Source organism: Geotrypetes seraphini, chromosome 15 (assembly GCF_902459505.1).
Source record: "Geotrypetes seraphini chromosome 15, aGeoSer1.1, whole genome shotgun sequence".
NCBI classification, from domain to species: domain Eukaryota; kingdom Metazoa; phylum Chordata; class Amphibia; order Gymnophiona; family Dermophiidae; genus Geotrypetes; species Geotrypetes seraphini.
In genome coordinates this window covers 60,486,282-60,506,353 of record NC_047098.1, presented here as the reverse complement: position 1 = coordinate 60,506,353, position 20,072 = coordinate 60,486,282, and the positions used below count along the sequence as shown (strand labels likewise).

General features: G+C 43.5%; 1 protein-coding gene across 3 annotated transcripts in view; it reads right to left on the bottom strand.

Annotated features, from left to right (window-relative positions):
• SUMF2 (sulfatase modifying factor 2) overlaps nucleotides 1–18,167 on the bottom strand; it is a 28,651-nt gene extending 10,484 nt beyond the window's left edge. Inside the window, exons 1-8 of one of the 3 annotated variants that reach the window (XM_033922365.1) lie at nucleotides 17,976–18,164; nucleotides 14,702–14,893; nucleotides 12,370–12,526; nucleotides 11,268–11,382; nucleotides 10,701–10,745; nucleotides 10,057–10,207; nucleotides 7,347–7,402; nucleotides 2,597–2,681 (exon numbers count right to left, since the gene is read on the bottom strand). In XM_033922365.1, the coding sequence (XP_033778256.1) occupies nucleotides 2,597–2,681; nucleotides 7,347–7,402; nucleotides 10,057–10,207; nucleotides 10,701–10,745; nucleotides 11,268–11,382; nucleotides 12,370–12,506 (589 nt within the window). In that variant the 5' untranslated portion in view covers nucleotides 12,507–12,526; nucleotides 14,702–14,893; nucleotides 17,976–18,164. Of the gene's footprint in view, nucleotides 1–2,596; nucleotides 2,682–7,346; nucleotides 7,403–10,056; nucleotides 10,208–10,700; nucleotides 10,746–11,267; nucleotides 11,383–12,369; nucleotides 12,527–14,701; nucleotides 14,894–17,975 lie in introns of all 3 variants that reach the window. The other 2 variants (XM_033922364.1, XM_033922363.1) reach the window with 2 other exon arrangements.
• Between the last annotated feature and the right edge of the window lie 1,905 nt (nucleotides 18,168–20,072).

Here is a 20,072-nt window from a genome sequence, read left to right as displayed (position 1 = left end):
TTCCGAGGATAGGCTCATGAAACGCAGTGATGGCACTGAGGTGGACTCTGATTGAGGTCAACTTGAGGCCAGCGTCAGAGAGAGAGAGCAAATAGTCCAGTACAGTTTCCACCGCCAATGAGGCGGGATCGTGATGATGAAGCAGACACCAAGAGGAGAACCGGGTCCACTTCTGATGGTAACATTGGAGGGTGGCCGGTTTCCTGGAGGCATCCAGAATACGACGGACAGGCTGAGACAGATTATCTGGAGAGGTCAGCCCGAGAGAAACCAAGCTGTCAGGTGGAGCGAGGACAGATTGGGATGTAGTAGAGACTGATGCTGCTGTGTAAGTAGAGTAGGAAACACAGGAAGAGGAATGGGCTCCCTGGAGCTGAGCTGGAGCAGGAGGGAGAACCAGTGTTGGCGAGGCCACCGAGGAGCGATGAGAATCATGGTGGCTCTGTCCCTGCGGAGTTTGGACAACGTCCGCAACATCAGAGGCAGTGGAGGAAAGGCATAGAGGAACCGATCCGTCCAGTCGAGCAGGAATACATCCGGGGCCAGACGATGAGAAGAGTCTGGAACAGAACTGGGGCAGCTGATGGTTGTGAGGAGCTGCAAAGAGGTCCACCTGAGGAGTGCCCCAGCGAGCAAAGATGGAGCGGAGTGTGGGAGGATCCAGAGTCCACTCGTGAGGCTGAAGGATGCGGCTAGATTGTTGGCCAGGGAGTTCTGTCCGCCCTGGATATAGACAGCCTTGAGGAAGAGACTGCGGGCCGTGGCCCAGGTCTAGATGCGGATGGCCTCCTGACAAAGGAGGGGAGATCCGGTGCCGCCTTGTTTGTTTATGTAGTACATGGCGACTTGGTTGTCTGTGCACAGGAGAAGAACCTGTGGGTAGAGAAGGTGCTGGAAGGCCCTGAGAGCATAGAACATGGCCCTGAGTTCCAGGAAATTGATGTGATGTTGACGCTCCTGAGGGGTCCAGAGTCCCTGGGTGCGAAGATCTCCCAGGTGAGCTCCCCACGCATAGGGGGAGGCATCTGTGGTTATGATCATGGAGTGAGGGGGTAGATGAAAGAGTAGACCCCTGGAAAGATTGGAGGAGTATGGTAATGGAGGTACATTGAAGAAGAAAGGGAATTGAGGGCTGAGGAAAGAATGAAATGGGGAATGGAAGAGAAGATGAAAATTTGATAGGTAGTTGAAAAGTGAAAGAGAGGAAAAGGGTAAGAGGCAGAAAAGAGCTAAAAAGATGATCAATATGTCTAAGGCAGATGTAGTGAGGGAATAGACAGGAGAGAGTAGAAAAGAGAAATGGATAGCAGCCACTTGAAGGAAAATTAGCAGACGTCAGGAAAGCAGAAAAGAGAAACTGGAACCAACATGATGGAAAAATAAAACATCGACAACAAAGGTAGAAGAAAAACATTTTATTTTAATTGTTTTAAATTGAATATGGATAATAATTAGCAAAAATATTGTTTAAAGTTTGACAAATAAAAGTACAGAATTTTGCCAGGAGTAAACAAAGAGGTAGAAAGGGGTGAGAGGGAGAAATCTTGAATATGATGGAGGGGAGGGAGACATGCATGGATAAGAGAGAGAGAAAAATATTGGATATAAGATGGAGATGGTGCATGGGGAGAGAGAAAGAAATGTTGCACATGATAATGGAAGGGAGGAAGAGAGAGATGATGCATGGAGGAGAATAGAGAGATTTGACCCAGGACACAAGGCAGTGAGGGAGAGAGAGAGAGTGGGAAAGAAACAAAAATGTTGGATATGACAGTGGAAGATGAAAGATGAGCACGGGGAAAGAAGAAAACGTCAAATGAGCAGGAGACACTAGTGAGCGAGTTAACAGAAGACAAACTGAAACCAGAGCCTGGGACCACCATGATTTGAATAATAAGATAATCAGATAACAAAAGGTAGAAAAAAATAATTTTATTTTCTTGTTTGTGATTACAACATGTCAGATTTGAAATGTGCATCCTGCCAGAGCTGGTTTTAGACAGCGAGTGTGAACTAGGACCTAACAGAGAGAGGAAAAGTCTTTTTTTGTTTTGTTTATACTACAGTACCAGTGTGGAGTTGGAAAGGGCAGGAGGGAGGGGGGTGAAGAGGCTACAAAATAAACCCACCAGTCCATTTAAAAAAAACCAAAAACGCTTGTTTGGGTAGGAAGCGTGAAGTTGAATTGAAAAATCAATTCAATAGGCCAAACTGAATCGAAAATTTTTTTCCCTGAATCGGGCAGCGCTAAGATGCCATTATACCCCCTCTAGAAGGCTATCCTCCATGTTGACCCATCTTGCTGCATTAATAAAAACTGTGAGAACTGGGAACACCTAAATCCTTAATGGGTATAGCCAAAGCATGTGTGCACAAGCATACAATGGATATGATGGTCCAGATCAATACCAGAACCCAGGATCAGACCACTAGAGCCCAATCGTCATCTGGATACTTTAGAAAAGCAGAGCAGGGAGATGGCTTAGCTCCAAACATTTTCCAGTTGAGTTCAACAAGACCAGGCAATATTTTGACTCCCAAGATCTTAGCTTTAAAAAGCTATAGAGTAATAATGGCAAAGGGAGAAAATCCTTACCATAGTTATTCTGTGGCAAATACGCCATCACAGGAGATATTCCGTGGTATCCATCGTCTGCAGTGTCCTGTTCTGGGAATCTTCCCTGCAGTATGACAGGACAATCAAAGAAGTTATTTTATTTATATATATATGGTTTTTTGCTATACCACTACTACCAACAAGCAGAACCGAGCGGTTTACAGACTAAATAGCTAAAGAACTATAGTCATAGAAAAGAAAGGGAACTCATTCAAACAGTAACCTACCCCGAAATATAATCAAAGAATCCGAGTGAGGTTTTACTCTCAGGTCAGTATAATCTAATGCTTCATCAGTGGGTCTGATGACCATGTCTTAGAACGTGATACAGGCTACACCCATTCAAGAACAAAAATTAAAGAGGTTGGTGCTACCATTGTTCTTGCCAAGTGTAAGTGATTTTTGCACGGTCCTCTTCCCTCCCTCCCCAATGGAAACCTTCATGGGTTTCTCTCCTCCCCCCCCCCCCAAAAAAAAATAATAATTTAATGAGTGTCTGAACACATACTGGGAGGTTGGATAAAAGTTATCAGACTTCTAACTTTCCTGCAGTGCTAAGTTACATTACGAAGTATTACAAAGCCCCTGCCCAGCATATAGCAAACCTGCCATACTGTAACAGTGCTGTGAGATCTCACAAAAGCACCAACCCTACCTAAGAAAAGGCAGTACTACAAATATTATATTGGGCTCAAGAACAACAGAGCATCTCCTAGGGGAAAACAGAACAGGTAGGATTGGTACCAGTCCCTACAGAAAGAGTAACTTTAGCAGAATGCTGCACTTGAGGTCACACAGTCAGCCCTATACCAATTAATAAAATACATATTCTATTTTGTTGTCTGGCCATTTTATTTTTCTAATCATTTTGGTTTCAGTCTCTTTTTTCTGCTTTCCTCTGTCTAGGAGCATTATCATCTCTTTTGGTTGCAATGGCCAAACTAACCAATCCCCAGCCCCACCCCAGCGCTCGCTAGTTGCCGATACTGGTGTACATCAAATACTAGTGGAGCCGCTGGCCCACCCCATTTTGCTGCCTATGCCTCCGTCTTGGTTTTTTCTTCGCTGTTTTTTTAGGGAGCAATGTCCATTTGACATTTCTCCTCTCTCCTCCAGTCCCAGACTCCTTCACTCCCTTATCTGTTTTTGAAGTTGATCCTTTCAGCTATTTTTCTCCATTTCTTTCCTCAAACTGCATTCTCCTTCTCACCTTTCAGTCCTCAATCACCTTTTAACCTTTATCAATTTTCCGTCTCCTTCTCAGCTCACCTTCCCATGCTTAACCCTCCTAATCTCCCCTTTCCCTGTCTCACATTTTCAGTCCTTCTCTTATTCTATTCTGCTCTCTCTTCTTCTACCCTGTGTTTTCTCTTCCTCCCTAGCCCTCATTTACATAGTAAATGACAGCAGATAAAGACCTGAAGAGTCCATCCAACCTGCCTTCTAATTACATGCACTATAAATTCATGATTAAATTGTCTTTCTTTGATATTTCTGGGACTTAGATCGTAGATGTCCACCTGGTACTGTCCTTAAGTTCCAATTACTGAAGGTGGCATCAAAGCTCACTCCAGCCTATCCAAACCATCTCATCATTTGCGGGATACAGACTGTAAAAGTCCGCACAACACTGTCCTCATGTTCCAAATTGCTGGGGTTCCCATTGAAGTCAGCCCATCTTAAATCAAATTGCCATATATGGGACACAGATCGAGTAAGTCTGCCCAGTACTGTCCTTAGCTCTTCATTTTCTAATGCGAGATCCTCTGTTTTCATTCCGCTGTTTTTGGTATTCTGTCACCGTTTTCCTCTGCACCATCTCCTTCGGGAGGGCATTCTAGGCATCCACCACTCTCTCTGTGAAATAGAACTGCTTAACAACTGAAAATGAGCACAAAATGCTGTTCTGCTGGTAATGCCAACCAGCCCACCTCCGTGCCTGGTATCGCCTGGGGAATGGAGGCTGCTGGCGAGACTGTGGCAGCCAGGGCAATATTCATCATATTTGGTGGACCTGCCCAAAATTACAAGGTTTTTAGCAATCAGATTTTACCCTAATCCATCAGGTTACTGGAGAGCAATACCCAATACAAGTGAAATATTGTCTCCTAGCTATCTGCCTGTGGTCCATAAAACGGACTCTCATAGCTTTATAGCAGCTCGATTGGCACTGGCCAGGGAATGAAAAAAGCCATCATCCCCCTCCTTGGAGGTTGTCTATCGTAAATTGGATTATATATTTCTGATGACTAATTTAACGGCCCTGAAATCAGATGGCCTGGTACTTTTTTCTTTTTAGAAAATCTGGCCTAGTTTAGGGAAGAAATCCCTAAACTTAGGCCATTGGTACTTCTCTCTTTGAACAATCATTGTTTCTATTGGCAGTAGGGGAGGACACTTATGGTGGAGGGGAGGATGGGGATTGGGATTCATTTTTCCTTTATTGTCTTTTTGAGCTATGTTGAATATTATCTCTGCTTTCTAATGTGTATATTTTTTCAAAAGTATTATGGTTACTGTATATGGTGTGTATGACGATCTTTAATAAAGAAATCAATTTAAAAAAAAAAGAATTTCCTAACATTAGTCTACCACCCAGTAACCTCAATTTATGCTCTCTATTTTTATTTCCCTTCTCTGGAAAAGATTTGGGTCTATATTAATACTTTTCAACCATGTATTTAAACATCTATCATATCTCCCCTGTCCCCTAGAGCAGTGTTCTTCAACTGCCGATCCGCAGAAAATTCCTGCTTGTCTGTGCAGGGCCGGCGAGAGCCTCCGACAATAGCTTCTTCCCCTCCGCTCCCCTCCCAGCAGCTCTCAGTACTTGTCTGCAGCAGCGATTCACTTAGGCAGGTTGGGGCTTTTGCTGAGTCACAGCCCGCCTCTGATGATGCAACTTCCTCTTTCCTCAGAGGCGGCGCGACCCATCAAAGAACCCAAGGCTGCCTAAGTGAGATGCTGCTGGGAGGGGCGGAGGGAAAGGGAAGGGAAGAGAGTTACTGTTGGATAGGGGGAGGAGGGAAGGGAAAAGGGGTACAGCTGGACAGGGGAGGAGGAAAAAAAGGAAGAAAACAGCTGGCAGGGAGATTAGAGGAGGGGAAGGGGTCAGGGTGGAATGGAGAGATCAGATGAGGGAAAGGGGGGGGGAGACAGGAATGAGAAAGTAGAGAGAGATTGATGCTGGGAAGGGGGTCAGCAGAGAAATAAGGAGAGATGGACAAAGATGTTAGATCTGGTGTAGGAGAGATAAAAACGAAGAGAGCAGTGAAGCTGGAATTAATCATGTAAAAATGAAAGAGGGGCATAGAAAAAAAGTTAGATACCATATGGAAGGGGGAGAGGGCAGACAGTGGATGGAAGGGGCAGATGCTGGATTGAAGAGACAGAGAGGGCAGACGCTGGAAGGGAGTGTGTGGCGCAGTGGTTGGATCTACAGCCTCAGCACCCTGGGGTTGTGGGTTCAAACCCCGCGCTGCTCCTTGTGACCCTGGGCAAGTCACTTAATCCTCCATAGTCCCAGGTACGTTAGATAGATTGTGAGCCCACCGGGACAGAGAGGGAAAAATGCTTGAGTACCTGATTGTATAAACCGCTTAGAGAACCTTGATAGGCGGTATATAAAATTCTAATAAACTTGAAACTTGATACACCAGGGATTCTTAACCAGTGGTGCCAACACGAGGTCAAAAGGGGTATGGAGAAGCGTCTTGAGATCTGAACCAATTTATTGAAATTTTCTAGACAGTTATGAGGATAGCTATTACCCTGTTTCTCCGAAAATAAGACCTATCCCGAAAATAAGCCCCAGCATGACTTTTAAAGATGCTCCTAATATAAGCCCTAGTTAATACTGACCCCCGAAGCCCCCCCTGACACTCCCTGACTCTATCCCTGACACTAGTGCTGCTTGATTTGCAGAAAAAAATCAGACTCATCAATTCAGTAACCCCCACCCCTGCTGCTTTAGGAGGCCTTGGAGCGGAGGTTCATCAGTTTCATGGTGGGAGGGTGGACAGGATTCTGATGCACGGGGGGATGGGAGGGAGGGATAGAAAGATGCTGCACAAGGGGATGGATGAGAGGGGAGGAAAGATGCTGCACATGCTGGGGGGGAGAAAGAAAGAGGAAGAAATGGGGTGGAGGAGAGGAAGGGAGAGATGATCGTTGTACATGAAAAAAAATAAGACAACCCCCGAAAATAAGTCCTAATGCGTTTTTTGGACCCAAAATTAATATAAAACACTGTCTTATTTTCGGGGAAACACGGTAGTAGAATAACTAATTTTGGCGGCATGCTAGCACAGTGACATACGTAGCTAGCCAGTCACTAGTGCGCATGTGGTTTAGAAAGAGGATGTGAAACTTTCCTTAATCAGTTAAAAGTGGTGTAGGGACCAAAAAAAGTTAAGAATAGAAAATGACACAGGGACAAATTTGTCCCTGCGGGAACTCAATTTCCCCCATACCCGCAAGTTTTGTCGCTGTTCCTGTCAGCTCTGCCTTAACCACACAAACCTCAAACACTTATGATTTTAAAGCGTTTGAGGCTTGTGTAGATGAGTGTAGAGCTTGCAGGAAAGGGGCGCGGACAGGAAAAGAACTCACGGGGAAGGCGGAAAATCTGTCCTCATGTCATTCTCTAGTTAAGAACTCAGGTTATCCAATTTAGGCATAGAAAAGGTCCACCTTAGTGCCTGGGACAGCTGAGAATTGAGAATTGTACCTGCCATAAGTTTGAACGATTTTGCTGAAACTTGTTCCCCCATGGATATGTCCTATCTGTAAATAAAAAGCACAGATGAACATTAAAAAGAAGAACTCATTTCCCGCTATTCACCTCTTCCATTCTGGTTTCCTTCCCTCTGTTTGAGCTGCCTGGGTGAACACAGATGGAGTGACAGAAAGGTCGGGCTCAGGGCCTGGAGAAAATCAACCCATGAGCAAGAGTAAAACCGAGCAATTTCAGCTTAATGTGAATTTAGACATGCATGTTATACATAAATATATTTTTTATAATATCTTCAAAAAGACAATTTTATTTTTCTAATTTTGTAACATGGAAATTTCAGAGAGATGTCCTTTTTTTTGTACCATCAACAGTCATATATAAGCCCACTGCTATCAAGGAGGAGTGTGTGGCGCAGTGGTTGAAGCTACAGCCTCAGCACCCTGGGGTTGTGGGTTCAAACCCACGCTGCTCCTTGTGACCCCCATTGCCCCAGGTATATTAGATAAGACTGTGGGCTCACCGGGATAGACAGGGAAACATGCTTGAGTGCCTGAATAAATTCATGTAAAACCATTCTGAACTCCCCTGGGAGAACGGTATAGAAAATTAAATATAAATAAATAAAAAATAAATACATTTAAAGTCTTACTATCTAAAGCTCCACTATTCCTAGATAGAGTCATTATCCCTTATAATCCTTTCCATACTTTACGATCAGAGGATAAAAATCTCACAATCCCTTCCCTACGAACTGCTCCCCAAATCTGGATCCTACTACCACATCTGGTAAGGGAAGAAAACAATCTTTGAAAAGTTCAAATCAAAATTAAAAAGCTACCTATACAGGGACATTGTGAATTAATCTGATTTTAGAGTCCATCTGGTATCTCCACTCGAAGCAGGCAAGCATTGATCAAACAATTGCCCTTCTGTTTATTCCCTTCTTTATTCTCTTTCGTAAACTAATTTGTAGTTCCTCCCCCCATTTCCCTCTCGTGGAAAGTAAGCCTGCGATTCCCCTAAAAAACTGTTTGTCCCCCCCCTCCCCATATTTTTTTTTTTAATTGTTCATCGCTTTGTAATCTATGAAAAAAGCGATTTTATCAAAACCCAAATAAACTCGAAATGAGCAGGAGCAAATAAGCCGGCAAAAGCGCAAGCAGATCCAAGACAATTGCGCCCCTGGACAACTGTACCCTGCACAGTTGCACAGCCCTTGGGACGTCCCTGCTTAAAACCAACCCAGCACCACTTAAAAAGAACTGAAAAGTCAGTTAAATATTTTGCGGAGGTGGTTGATGCCTGGAATGCGCTGCCGAGTGGAGTGGTGACTATGAAAATGGTGACAGAGTTCAAACAAGCGTGGGATGAACACAGAGGATCTCTAATCAGAAAATAATGGGTATATATCGAAGGAACTAAGGCCAGTACTTGGCAGACTTGCACAGTCTGTGTCCCGTAATATGGACATTCAGTTAAGGATGGGCTGGAGAGGGCTTTGACGGAGACTCCAGTAGATAGAACCCAAGCATACTACCGGGCAGAGTTCGGGGTTTCTAGCCTAGAAATACGAGGGTCATTTCATAAATAATGCACACACTATATATATATATTTTTTAAATTTACGTGTTTTATTTCTTTTTCAAGTATTTCTATACAATCCTTCAATATAGTCTCCCTGCTTTGCAATGACCGAGCCCCAATGTCCGGGAAGCTTCATTATTTCATCCAAGACACCATTTTTGTTCAGTTGCCGAATGGCTTGGGTACCGATGGAAAAAAGCTCCACATAGGTTGTTTCAACTTTGGAAAAAAGTCAAAGTCTGGTGCTCTCATGTCTGGACTGTAGAGAGCATGAGGTAACACTTCCCAGCCATATTTGTATAGTTTTTCATTGACATTCCCTAAGTGCGGGTGGGCGTTGTCGTGAAGAATGAGTGGCCCAGCCAAGAGCAACTGAGGTCAGGTTTCGTGCATTTTTTTGCAAAAAATCACAATAATACACTGCTGTGACACTTCTTCCACATGGAACTTTGTCTGTAATGATGATGCCTTCATGATCATAAGCAAAAATCATCATTTGTTTGACTTTTGATTGAGCTCATCAAAATCTTTTTGGCCGTGGGGAAGATGGAGCTCTCCACTCATTGAAAAACTATGCGAATAGGGCTGGGAGGTGTTACCTTATGCTCCCTACAGTCCAGACATGAGTCCACCAGACTTCAACCTTTTTCCAAAGTTGAAACAACCTAACATCGTTTTGCATCTCTGGAAGAGCTTTTTTTCTGCCGGTACCCGAGCCATTTGGCAACTGAACAAAAACGGTGTCTTGGATGGAATAATGAAGCTTCCCAGATGTTGGGACTTGGTCATTTCAAAGCAGGGAGACTATATTGAAGGATTGTAAAGAAATACTTGGGAAAAAAAAATAAAACATGTAAATTTAAAAAAAGTGTGCGCATTATTTATGAAATGACCCTTTGTCTAAGAAAAAGGACCATTTAAATTAAATTATTAATTTATAGAGCATGTATGGTTGGGCAGACTGAATAGACCGTTCAGGTTTTTATCTGTCATCATCTACTATGTTACTATTTTTGGCGCTAAAAAAAACATGCTTGTAAGCCGATAGTAACGAGTTGCTATTGGGAACAGGGATTTGTTTTCAGATAAAGGAAGAATAAACGCGCCGTTTCTTCCATACTCTCAAGCCCGCCTCTGGCAGCATATTCCCATTCCTCTTCCGTTGGTAGTCTCTGACCCTGCCATTTGCAGAAAGCCTGTGCATCGTTCCAGCTGACCTGCAGCACGGGAAACCCCAGACGATCTTTTATACCGGATCCAGGACCTGTGGGCTAAAGGCACAGTTTCAGCCGTAGGGCAGCAGGACCTTTCCAATATAATAGTGCCAATTTATTCAACTGCTCTGAATGTTTAAAGTATTTCGCTAAGAAACAGTACAAAAAAGACAGCCAGATGCATATGAATTATTACACACCCATACAGAATCTAAGTAAAAATTCAAATGTTGTTGGTACAGACTGCTAGTTACACAATTACTAATTTTATAAAGTAGAGCATTATCTTAATCTGACATTTTCATTATTTGTAAAAATCAAAGGTCCTAATTGATTATCCATAAAAACATCTTTTATCCCAAAACATGCCAGTGTTACTTGATCTGTTATCTGGAAAAGCTCCCACTCTCTGAGATTATCCAGAAAAGTCTATTATCCATAATGCCTTGGTCCTGACAAATTTTCCTTCATTTTGCAATTTGACTAAACATTAAAATGATTTAAAAAAAATAATAATCTTTAACATAGAGAACATTAGTTAAAAACTCACCTGACGCCAGAATGCTCTCTCAACAGGCAGCCACCAAGGAGCAGACTAACCCCCCCAAAAAAGAAAAAAAAGAGAATTATTATCTTTTAAACTTCTGCCCAAAGAAACTTCTTTTATAAACAGCAAATATGAGTTTCAGAATTAAATTAGACAAGAGATTGCTGAACTAGAATTTTACTGTTATTATTGCGCATCTATAAAATATGATAAATTCTTTAATAAAAATCCAGATGTCTGTGGGATTAATTTCATTAACAGGGCACCTATGTGAAATGTCAAAAAAATGTTCCTATTGCTATGGTTAATGTATAATAGCTCTTCTTTAAAAGATCTAATTACCGCATAAACTAATGCAAACTTCAAGCTATTCTAAAATATTTTAATTAATAGGAACTTCAGAACAGGAATTGACTACCATAGGTCCCCTTTAACAGAGCCGCGGTAGCGATTCTCCCGTGGCAAATGCTGGCAAGCAGACAGCAAGTTTAAATAAATGTATTTTCTCCAGAACGTAGGATTTTATAGCTGACCCATCCTCCCCACCCCCAATCAGAAGCTTACACGCACCTCAATTTTTTGTGAGACTTTTTTCTTCTGCTCCGCCGACACAAAGTCCTGGAACACGAAGCTCCACCCAAATGCCTCAGCTTCCGTTTTGTACTTTGTTGCCCTTACAAACTCCCTGTGTGAAGGGAGCACAAATACATCAAACTTAGATCTCGATATTCAGAACTAGCGCAGGCTTAACCTATGGACCATGTGAGGCCCTGGCCCAGGGCACCGGTGATAAAGGGTACCAAAATCCCAGTCAGGCATCTCTCTCCCCTCTCTTCCTTCTGCAAGCAAGGAGGGAGAGATGCCGAACTGATAGCATTTTGGCAACCTTTATCACCAGTATGAAGGGGGGGGGCTTGAGGTGAAGGGAGAGCTACTATACTTCTTTCTCTGTATTCGTGGTTTCAGCAACCGCGGTTTTGATTATTCGCGGTTTTTAGCTTGCTAACTCCTCCCCCCCAAATGATGTCAGCTTGCATAGAGAAATCGCTGATTCCATGCATTTACAGAGAAAAATCGCTAAATCCCGGCACTTTCTTCATCGTCTTTTGCCTCTCCTTCAGAAACAGGCCAGCTCTCCCACCATGTTATTTGCGGTTTCACCATATTCACGATGGTTTTTAATAGAAAAAAGCGAATAACATATGAGAAAGTTATTCGCGGTTTTTCTGTATTTGCGGGTCTCTTAATCCCCTATTACAGTGAATACGGAGGGAGAAGTGTATATCGTTGGGGGAAGGGTGACAATGCAAAAGTTGGCTCAAGGCAACTTTGAATTCTATAAGCATCAAAGCTTTTACCACCGTGGCCTGCAATAAAAAATGCTAATGCGACTTCATGAAAAGGGGGGGGAGAGGGGGAATTATTTGGTAACTATTTCCTTAATTTATCTTTATTTTGAGCTACATCATGCATTTGGTATACAAACATTGTGAACTTTTCAATTGTTTGGGAGCCTAATCCAAGTCTCTCCTACTGAGACTTCATTCTTGTAGCCTTTCCAAAATTATTGGAGAGACCCCCCCCTTGCACAAAAACACTTGGTAATTCTCTGAGAAAGGTCTCTGCCCCAATGTTCACTTGAAATAAAACAGGCTAAACCTGGGCTTGTCACCTGAAATCCTTGTTGGTAACAGGAAACTTGTCAATAGTGAAAGCCTTCACCGTCACCTCCCTGACAGGCCCCTCGCCGTCCTTAGCATCAGCAGAATTGATTCCCATCTGGAATTTTCCGCCAGGCAGATTCACCATGTTGTCAACCTTCTCAGGAACTATAGGACACATTTCCATGCAGCACATACAGAGAGAAAACAGGAGTGTAAGAAATCCTGTATTTTTTTTAAGACAGTATATGGTACATGTACACCAATGTTCATGCGTGCCAAACTCCACTGCGGATTTGGAGCTGGCAAGTGAGGGGAGGAGAACAGGAAGGCCAAATTGTTAATGAAAGAACAATTGCTTCTTATGCATGCATCCCTAAAATCCAATACCATCTCCGTCAGAATCCAGAGCAGAAAGACCCCGACAGATTTCTTTTAGTTAGGTATGGCGGCAATTCTGATGGGGTTGACAGCAAATCAGATTTTGCTGCCACAAGATAAGCTGGAACTGGGCAGGGATGGTACAAGGACATTAGCTACCTAAGACCAGGGGTGGGCAATCTTTATAACAGTGTTTTTCAACCGCTGTTCCGCGGCACACTAGTGTGCCGCGAGATGTTGCCTGGTGTGCCGCAGGGCCGCCGGGCCCGGAGCTGACAGGGGGCCCGAGGCAGGGGCGCCAGTAGCTCGCCAAGGCAAAGTGAGTCGATCACCCAGGACTCACTTTGTCTTGGCGATCTAATCTATGGAGCCGATAAGTCTTCTTCTCCCCGATGTCAATTCTACAGTCGGAGAGGAAGTTCGGGCCAGCCAATCGCTGCCTGGTTCGGGCCAGCCAATCGCTGCCTGGTTCGGGCCAGCCAATCGCTGCCTGGCTGGGCGGAACTTCCTCTCCGATTGTAGAATTGACGTCAGGGAGAGCATGCGTCGGCGTCGGCTTTGGGGCCTGTTATCCATTGGTGGGTCCTGTTCCCCGATGGCAGCGGCAGTGGCTTGGGGAACGGCAGGGAGAAAGAAAGAAAGGGGGCAGGCAGGGAAACAGAAGGAAAGAAGAGAAACAGAAAAAAAGAAAGAAAGGTCAGGGAGAGAGGAAGAAAAAGTTGGGGGAGGGAATGAGGTGTGGAGGAGAGAAAGCATACAGGCTGATAGAAGGGAAGAAAGATTGGATGCACAGTCAGAAGAAGAAAGTGCAACCAGAAATCACCAGACAAGGTAGGAAAAATGATTTTATTTTAAATTTAGCAAAGTGGAGGCAGTATTACCACAGTTTTCAAAGGAATTTGCCCAAATAACTTAATAGTTAACTGGGTAAATTCCCAGAGATGAAAACTTCCCTTCACTTACTATGCACAGTTCTGAATTTATATCTGCTGTCTATATTTTACAATATGGTCACCTTTTACTAAACCGCAATAGTGGTTTTTAGCGCAGGGAGCCTATGAGCGTCAAGAGCAGCGCTGGACATTCAGCGCAGCTCCCTGCGCTAAAAACTGCTATGTGGTTTAATAAAAAGGATGGAGGGTATATTTGTCTATTTTTGTATGCTATAAAAACCAAATACAGAGAGAGACTGAGAGCTGTTGACGAAGAGCTACGTGTGTGTCTTTCTTCGATTCCAGCCAGAATATCAGCTTTGTGTTCAGCCAAACAGGCCCAGGTTTCGCACTGAATAAAGTATTTTATAATTTTTATTTCATAATAAAGTAATTATAAAATACTTTCTTTGTGTTTATTTGATTCCTATTCAAGAGAATTACTTTATATATAGTCAATATAGGCAGAGAGTTAAATTTTTTAACATTTTCTTATGGTGGTGTGCCTCGTGATTTTTTTCATGAAACAAGTGTGCCTTTGCCCAAAAAAGGTTGAAAAACACTGCTTTATAACATAACATAACTTTATTCTTCTATATCGCCTCAATCAAACGATTTCTAGGCGGTTTACACAGAAGAAAGCTGGACACTCAGCGAAATACAAATAGTTAAAAGAAATACAACAACATATTTCCTATATATACACCAGTGGTTCCCAACCCTGTCCTGGAGGAACACCAGGCCAATTGGGTTTTCAGGCTAGCCCTAATGAATATGCATGAAGCAAATTTGCATGCCTATCACTTCCATCATATGCAAATCTCTCTCATGCATATTCATTAGGGCTAGCCTGAAAACCCGATTGGCCTGGTGTTCCTCCAGGACAGGGTTGGGAATCACTGATATACACAATGTAAAATTTTTATTATCAATAAAGCTTCAGTTAAGAAATGAATTTATCAAACAGCACAGTCTTAATTGGACAGCATGGCTCTACCAATGTAACTACCCAACCAGGATTGTTGCTTACTTGCTCGAAATGCAAGAGTCCTGTCCAAAAAAAGATCGGTATCTGCAGCCGGTAATTTTAGGATAGGTGAATAATTTGCAATTCCTAGTTATCCTCGTAGGGCTGATATGTAGAGTGTCACAGAAATGTCCCGGGCAGACTGCAACATTACATCATGTTGAAACGGGAAATGCCTGGAGCCCCATAGACATTCTGCGATAAGTAAGTAAGTACAGTAAAACCTTGGTTTGCGAGCATAATTTGTTCCGAAAACATTGCTTGCAATCCAAAACACTCGTATATCAAAGCAAATTTACCCCTAAGAAATAATGGAAACTCAGCCGAGTCGTTCCACAACTTTAATACAAAATACTGTATGTACTTGTATTGAAAGACTTTGCTTGTTTAGAACAGTCACTACACTTCCGCAGCGTCAGAGAAAGAACTATCGGCTCAGTTGTGATGATGTGACGCGTGCATATTGTATGTACATTGTATTGCAAGACATAAGAACATAAGAAGTTGCTTCCTCTGGGGCAGGCCAGAGGTCCATCCTGCCCAGCGGTCCGCTCCCGCGGCGGCCCATCAGGTCCACTGCCTGAACAGTGGTCTCTGACTAATTTTATAATTTACCTCTAATCCTGTCCCTATAACCTTATCTCTACTCCTATCTGTACCCCTCCATCCCTTTGTCCTCTAGGTACCTCTAATCCTGTCCCTATAACCTTATCTCTACTCCTATCTGTACCCCTCCATCCCTTTGTCCTCTAGGTACCTCTAATCCTGTCCCTATAACCTTATCTCTACTCCTATCTGTACCCCTCCATCCCTTTGTCCTCTAGGTACCTCTAATCCTGTCCCTATAACCTTATCTCTACTCCTATCTGTACCCCTCCATCCCTTTGTCCTCTAGGTACCTCTAATCCTGTCCCTATAACCTTATCTCTACTCCTATCTGTACCCCTCCATCCCTTTGTCCTCTAGGTACCTCTAATCCTGTCCCTATAACCTTATCTCTACTCCTATCTGTACCCCTCCATCCCTTTGTCCTCTAGGTACCTCTAATCCTGTCCCTATAACCTTATCTCTACTCCTATCTGTACCCCTCCATCCCTTTGTCCTCTAGGTACCTCTAATCCTGTCCCTATAACCTTATCTCTACTCCTATCTGTACCCCTCAATCCCTTTGTCCTCTAGGTACCTGTCCAGACCTTCTTTGAAGCCCTGTAGCGTGCTCCTGCCTATCACATCCTCCGGCAGCGCATTCCATGTATCCACCACCCTCTGGGTGAAAAAGAACTTCCTGGCGTTTGTTCTAAACCTTTCCCCTTTCAATTTCTCCGAGTGCCCCCTTGTACTTGTGGTTCCCCTTAGTTTGAAAAATCTGCCCCTGCTTGTTTAATTTATAAGATTTTATTGAAGAAATCCAGTAAATATACAATAATATAATACAATAAAATAGTCATTACATTAAAATTCACCATATTCATTTCCATCAAATGTCTTTCATTTCTTCAAAATATATTTCCAAATTACCCATTACATCTCTCAATACCCTACCCCTATATCCTTCCCCCTTCCCTTTCCCCAAATTCACCTCTCCCCCATCCCCCCCACATAATTTTTAATTATAACATTGCAATAAATGAATTAAACAAAATTCAATTCTAATAATTCCACATATATTACTATCATCCTCCTATTCCCACCCCGACCCTAGAATGAAAGGCAATGTTAGAAGTTCTACTTTACGGAGAGGGTGGTGGATGCCTGGAATGTGCTCCCGAGAGAGGTGGTGGAAAGGAAAACGGTGACTGAGTTCAAAGAAGCGTGGGATGAACACAGAGGATTTAGAATCAGAAAATAATATTAAATATTGAAGTAAGGCCAGTACTGGACAGACTTGCACGGTCTGTGTCTGTGAATGGCCGTTTGGTGGGGGATGGGCTGGGAGGGCTTCAGTGGCTAGGAGGGTGTAGATGGGCTGGAGTAGGTTTTAATGGAGATTTCAGCAGTAGGAACCCAAGCACAGTACTGGGTAGAGCTTTGGATTCTTGCCCAGAAATAGCTAGGAAAAAAAAATTAAAAAAATTAAAATTGAATCAAGTTGGGCAGACTAGATGGACCATTCGGGTCTTTATCTGCCGTCATCTACTATGTTACTATCAATTATCAAGTATTAAAAATGCAAAGAACTTGTTTATCAAGATAAAATTTTGTCAACATAACATTCCAGCAAATGCGTGTACAGATGAGGGCTAATGCTTTCATTCCACTTGAACCTGCATACAGGATTAGCTGCCTTCAGCACAGAATAACCTTGCGCACATGCACCTGGTATGTTCGCTGTGATTAATTCTACATGCTTCAAATCTGCATATGAAGCAAAACTTCAACATTATATTTGGTTTAGAAGCCATGGCATCAGCTCCAATGCATTGGCCAATCAACACACATCCTAGGAAGGGCAGTGCAGACATGGCAATCACCTACACACACCTCCTGCCCACCCTTTGATATTTACCCATTTTTGATCCAACATGTACTTTCTACCTTGCCCATCTACAGATTTATTAAAGATAACTGAATGGTCAGTGCATGTGAAAAGATATGGAAATAGAAGGTAACCAGAGCTGAAGCCTTTTATGCTACTACTGTTCCAACTTGTGATGAAATCTGGTGGCCTGGCTTTTGTGTAAACCAGTAGTTCCCAAGCCTGTCCTGGGGGACCCCCAGCCAGTCAGGTTTTCAAGATATCCCTAATGAATATGCATGAGAGAGATTTGCATATAATGGAAGTGACAGGTATGCAAATCTCTCTCATGCATATTCATTAGGGATATCTTGAAAACCTGACTGGCTGGGGGTCCCCCAGGACAGGTTTGGGAACCACTGGTGTAAACTATTAGAGGTAAAACAAATCAACTGCATTTCATGAATCACAGCCGAGCCTGGAGCTCCCCCCCCCCCTGTGTTCACAGAATCCAAGCCCGAAGGGAGAATCCGGGCCAGATCTTGGGATGACCACCAGTGAGTCCGGATCCAGAGCCACATCACTGGGTCGGTTCTTTCCTCTTTTCTACTCCTGACTGCGAGAGATCCCACCGTAACCCTGTAAACCCCTTTTGGGGTGGGAGGTGGGGTTACCATATGGCTCCAGAAAAAAAGAGGGCGGATTGAGTCATCCGGGTTTTCCTTTCATTGTTTTCAATGTCTCATCCCGTCCTCTTTTATTTTTTCTGGAGCCATATGGTAACCCTGATGGGGGGGGGGGCACCGATCTATCAGCACTGACCTTGCTGAGCAGGAGTCCCGGGAACGGACAAGCCCACAACCACCAGCAAGAGCCGGGCAAGCATGACCATCAGAAGCAGGGAAGATCCGGAACCAAAGGCACGTGGACCCGCCCTGCCGCTTCCGCTGCATTTTAAAGGGGGCGGGGCATCACAGCAGATCTGCTTCTCCTACTTCCCCTCGCATGCCTTTATTTATTAAAGCAAAGTGCATAAAACCGTTACCGGTAACTTGTTCCGGCTTAATCCGGGACTTCAGTTGCTTGATGACTCCAGAGCATAGGCAGCAGAACACTTTTTTTTGTTTTGGGAGGTCCAAAAAGCTCCGCCCTAGACCTGACGAAGCTCCGCCCCAGACCCCGCCCCCATAATAGTAGTACTAATTGTAAATGCCATTTCTTCCATTACACACAATATAATCATATTAATAATACAGAATGGTAACTACAAAATTAAACTACACAAACTGCACTCTTTTTCCCTCTCTCCTCCACCCCCATGTGCAACGTCTTCCTCTCTTTCACTGTCCACCATCTCTCTCTCTCTCATTCCTTCCCTTATTGCAAAGGGAGTGGGGAAAGAGAGAGGCAGAGAGGGATCTAGGGTGCCTCTCTCCCATCCCCACTACTGCCACATCCAATATTTCTTCCTCTCTTATGCCCCGGACTATGGGCAGTATCGTTCGCCTCTGCCCACCAGCCCCATGTCCAACATTTCTGTTTCTATCACTCCTCTCCAGCTCCCTGCCACATCTCTTCCTCCATTCCCTCTACACCATGTGCAACATTCCTCCCTCTTGCATCCATTTCCATCTGGCCCACTGTTTCCTCTCCACCACCACATCCAACATTTCTCCCTCTTATCTCTCTTTACCTCACTCCTCTCCCATCACCATGCCCAATAATTCTCCTTTCTTCCTTTCCCCATGTACACCATCTCTTTCCCTTCCACCCCCAGATCTAACATTTCTCCTTCTTTACTCTCCTTCCATCCCCAAGTCCCTTTCTCTTCCCAACTGCCCTCCCATGCCATCTCTCTCCCTTTCCAACTGTCCTATTCTACTATTCTATATATCTCCCTCCCTCTACACCACCCCCAGGTTCACCATCTCTACCTCTTTCCAACTGCCTTCCCTTCAAGTATCTCATTCCCATTTCCTTCACAGCACCCCATGTCCAACTACTCTCCTGTTCTATCCCTCCACAACACTGCCCACCATCTCTCTCGCTGGTACCCTCTCTTCCTGGCCCTATAAGTTCTTCCCCTTCACTCCCCACCCCCAGTCTAGTAGGTTTCGGAAACCCATCCCCCATTCTACCTTTTAAAAAAAACCCAGTCCAGGGGGGTTCCTGGTCCGGCACATCCTCCCCCTTCACCTCCGCTTTAATCCGTTTTTGTGGCAGGGGAATGTTGGCTCGGCAGCAACTCTAAAATGCAGCCTCCCTTCGTGCTTTCAAGTTTCAAGTTTTCAAGTTTCAAGTTTATTAGATGGCTTGATTAACCGCCTTAAACCAGGTTTCTAAGCGGTGTACATTTAAAAAGTTACATATGTTGGGTAACAAAACAGTCCATACAATTAATAAATAAACTTATTGTGCTAAAAATTAACATTGTTAAACATAAGGTAAGGAGGGATGAAATACAATTTGTAAAGAAAAGAGGAGACATCAAAGGAAAATACAAGAGGGTAAAAAGACATTTGGGGGGAATAAAATAAACAAAGCAATAAAATAAAAGATTAACTTGCAAATGCATCTCTAAAAAGGAAAGTTTTTAACTCGTTTTTAAATTTTACAAACTCTTTCTCCTCCCGTAAAAACATAGGGAGGGCGTTCCATGTCTGCGGTGCTGTACAAGAGAAGATAAATTGTCTCCTTGTATTGATAATTTTTAGAGAGGGAATAGATAAAAGATTTTGTTCGCTAGATCGTAAGGTTCTCTTTGCAGAATAAGGGATAAGTAATCTAAATAAAAATGCTGGAGTCTTATTATATAAAGTTTTAAAAATAATTGTACATAATTTATGAGTAATTCTATGTGCCACGCTCTGACTAAGCTGAAAACGGAAGTAGCATCATTAGTGGGCGGAGCGCGGCACA